Source organism: Myotis davidii, unplaced genomic scaffold (assembly GCF_000327345.1).
Source record: "Myotis davidii unplaced genomic scaffold, ASM32734v1 scaffold458, whole genome shotgun sequence".
In the NCBI taxonomy this organism is placed as follows: Eukaryota; Metazoa; Chordata; class Mammalia; order Chiroptera; family Vespertilionidae; genus Myotis; species Myotis davidii.
Window position 1 is genome coordinate 1,776,826 of NW_006289819.1, and position 3,969 is coordinate 1,780,794.

Here is a 3,969-nt window from a genome sequence, read left to right on the forward strand (position 1 = left end):
GTAACTGATTCTGTGGAGTAGGATAATACCTCTCTCCCCCTTTTTGTTTTTGTAACTGAGTCTTTAAGGTTCGATTAGCTCTTTCTACAATTGCCTGTCCTTGGGGATTATAAGGAACTCCTGTTTTATGTATTATTGGGTATTGCTTGCAAAACTGCTGAAAGGAGGAGCTAGTATAGGCAGGTCCATTATCTGTTTTTATCTCTAGGGGCCGTCCCATGACTGGAGAAGCCGCTAGGCAGTGGTTAATTATAGAGATATGGACCCACCGAAATCTACCAAATTCAGGCACATGAGTGACATCTATTTGCCAGATTTGCTTAGGTTTAAGCCCTTGGGAATTTGCCCCTAATGCTGGCACAGGGAGGTGGATAACGCACTGAGGGCATTGCTTAACAATTTGGTGAGCCTGCTCTCGGGAAATATGAAATTCCTTGCACAAGGCAGAGGCATTCTGATGGTGTAGGGCACGCGAGGCCTGTGCCATGGAGCAGGGAGTGATTTCCTCTACCAAGGCAACGAGGCGATCTACTTCCTCATTACCTGCAGCCAAGGGACCTGGAAGGCCAGAATGAGACTTAATGTGGCCAATAAAACATGGACACTGCCTTTTTTGAATAACACTTTGCAGGGTAATAAACAGGTGGAATAGCTCTTCAGAGTCTGTATGCCCAATGGTAGCATTTTCAATACTAGTAGACATTCCAGCTACATAAGCACTGTCGCTGTAGATGTTGACAGGTTCAGAGGCAGTTTTCTAAAGCATAAATGAGAGCTTGGATTTCTATTTGTTGTGCAGAGGAGTAATTTGTCTGAAGTACTTTAGAACTCTTTACACTATGAAATCCGGCCTTCCCGAGCTGGACCCGTCAGTGAAGATGGTTAGTGCTTGAGGGAGAAGTCACTGCTTAACTATTTTTGAAAAAATAAAAGCCGTAACAGATAAAACCTGTAAAATCTTATTAGCAGGATAATGACTTCCGATTTGACCAGGATAATTAGCAGGAGCCGTTTGCCAATTAATAGACTGTTGCCATAGCCAACTTTGCTGTGCTGTGGTAAATGGAACTATGATGAATTGTCGCTCTGTAGAGCCTCCTTCAGTGCAGCAGCTAAAGTCCCTCCCAGGCAGAGCTTCGTTAGTTTTAAGGTCTGCTGTAAAGGGGACAGCATCTGCGCGGAACTCCCTTTGACTTTCGGCTGCGCGCCTGCTTCTAGCCGGGAAGCTCGGTGGTAAGGGTCAGTTTTGCAAAAGTGCGAGTAAAATCTTTCTCATCTGAATCATCCCGCTTACGGCGATGCTTGTCCCGCTCTGCCCTAAACTCTAGCTCCTGCTCATATTTTGGAGGTAGATGTTTGTCAGGCGGTTTTTTTACTGCGGCCCTAGGAGCAGCGGGCGGAGGCCGCGGAGGCGGAGCAGAGCGGGGAGGTGGTATTTTTAAAGATTCACACAGTGAAGCCCTGGCCATCTCCTGCTTAAAGACCCTTAACCTCTCCTGCGCTGGGTCGGGACTGTCACGGATGGAAGACCACAGTGCAAATATCGGAACAGGAATCTTCTCTGGGCCTTCTGCTGTGTACCTGCAGGAACAGAAATGCCGTCCTCCTATTGATATAACCATTACCCTTCCTTTTCTCTTCACACTCCTTGCCTTTGTCTCCTAATCAGAACATTATCTGGGCTTCTGCCTGAACCAGTGCTTCCCAAATAACTACTCTTCTATCTCAAATAAACATATGTTGCCTTTCACCGTGAAAGAGCTTTTACGTTTACATTAACATGACCTTAAACATGGTGCTTGACCTCAGTGGGCCTTGGGTTACTCACCTGTGAAATGCAGACAACCGGTACAAGACTGTCAGACTTTACTCTCTTGCCCCTGACCCAACCTTCAGACATGAAATCAAACCGTGAGCTTAAGGGCCCTGCTGTGGCAGGTATTACCCAGTAGAGGGCGAGCTCAAGTGGGCCCCATCACTCTCCTGCGCTGGGACTGTCACGGATGGAAGACCACAGTGCAAATATCGGAACAGGAATCTTCTCTGGGCCTTCTGCTGTGTATCGATCACGCAACCGTTTTCCAACCTTTTCCCACATTTGAATGTCAAATGTTCCCTCTTCAGGAAACCAGGGGCAAGTTTCATGAATGAAGTTTAAGAAATCAAGAATTTGACTACACTTCTTGCGCATTTGAGAGTAGAGCCCCCTTTTCTGGGACCCAGAATAATTTCCCATTGTTTTACACCCGGTTGAAACAAACTACTACACTCCCCACTTGCCTGAGAATGGACTCACTATTCTTGTGGGGGAAAGGGGAGCCTTTCACCGTGAAAGAGCTTTTACGTTTACATTAACATGACCTTAAACATGGTGCTTGACCTCAGTGGGCCTTGGGTTACTCACCTGTGAAATGCAGACAACCGGTACAAGACTGTCAGACTTTACTCTCTTGCCCCTGACCCAACCTTCAGACATGAAATCAAACCGTGAGCTTAAGGGCCCTGCTGTGGCAGGTATTACCCAGTAGAGGGCGAGCTCAAGTGGGCCCCATCACTCTCACAGCAACCTCACCCGGTGGGTTCCATCATTCCACCCATTTGATGGAAGAGGAAACTAAGGCTCAGTCAGAGCTGATGTGACTTGTCCAAGATCACGCAGCTGCAGGCTTTGAACCCGGGTCATTCTGTCTCCGAGGCCGGGCTCTGGTTACTGGGTCTGAAAGGCAGAGACAGGTGAGATGAGTCAATCATAGCCTGAGGACATCCAGGCCCCCCCCCCGTGGGAGATGCAGGCAGCGGCAGGCTGAGGGCCTGGACTCAGACTGATCAGAAGGAGGATGGTCCTTAAATAGAGCTGGGAAGAAGGGATGGAAGAAATGTGGGTCTAGGGACACAAGAAGTTCTGTATCTGCCACTTTCCCTGAGCCAGCATCTTGTGCCCAGAGAACCATGGGCTCTCCTGGGTCAAAGAGAGTGGAGTCCTCACTTTGCCACTGACCAGTGCTGTGACCTGAGTGGGGCAAGTCACTTTAACTCTGGAGCCGCACTTTCCCTGTTTGTAAGATGGTCTCCCTATCATCTCACTCGCTTAGGTATCCTCGGGAGGAGCGGAGGAAAGTGCTGTGGTCCCAGGCCCGCCCACAGAGCCTGCACACGTGCCCTGGCCTCCCTGCCTTCACTCCCTTCCTAAGAATGTACTCTGGGCTTGTCATAAAGTCGGCCAGGTGTCGGCCCCACCCGGGCTCCCAGTTAATGAGTGACCAGAGTGCATGGCTTATAAAAGCTGCTAATCAGAGAAGCGGGTAGCATCTGGGTGGGTGGCTGTGGTGAGGTACAGAGGGAGCAAGATGGGTGGCAGGACTATGTCAGGGCTTCTGTCTGGAGGGACTCTGGTCCTCCTGGTGCTCCTGCAGAGCACACAGTCAGTCTACATCCAGGTGAGTCCTTCCAGCCAGAATGGCTTTTCACTAAAGGTTCCCATGGTGGGAGGTTGGGATGGGGAGAGGATGCTGGGAATTCATGGGATACAGGGGGCACAGGGCCTAGGATTCAGCTCAGCACACATTCACAGGGACTAGGACAGCTGGGGGTGTGGGCAGCCAGAATACCTATGGCTATGGTGATAGTGACAATAGCAATAATAATAAACGGCTGTTATGCAGCATGGCTCTCCTTGAAGGCCAGCCCATCCTGGTCAGAGGGCAGAGTATGGAACAAGGCTTGGAGCCTGTCCTTGAGATGCCTGAAGGGGGAGGGGAGATCCCTGTAGGCTCCCACAGCTCCCCATGTTCACCCCTGTATGGGTGCAGGGGAGAAGCACCAGAAAATGTTGCCCTGGCAGGTAACTTGAGCCGACATTGCAGGATGAGCAGGAGGTAGCAAGACATGGAGGACGCAGACGGCCCCAGACAGAGGGCACAGCATGGGGAGCAGTCCGTGAGGCTGGGAAGAGTCAATGAAGCAGATCTG

The 3,969-nt window shown here is 50.2% G+C and overlaps 1 protein-coding gene across 1 annotated transcript in view; it reads left to right on the plus strand.

Annotated features, from left to right (window-relative positions):
- The first annotated feature begins 3,297 nt into the window (after positions 1-3,297).
- The window catches only part of GUCA2B (guanylate cyclase activator 2B), a 12,850-nt gene continuing 12,178 nt past the window's right edge, over positions 3,298-3,969 (plus strand). The window contains exon 1 of the mRNA XM_006762574.2: positions 3,298-3,437. Coding sequence (XP_006762637.1) covers positions 3,348-3,437 — 90 coding nt within the window. The 5' untranslated portion in view covers positions 3,298-3,347. The remainder of the gene's footprint in view (positions 3,438-3,969) is intronic.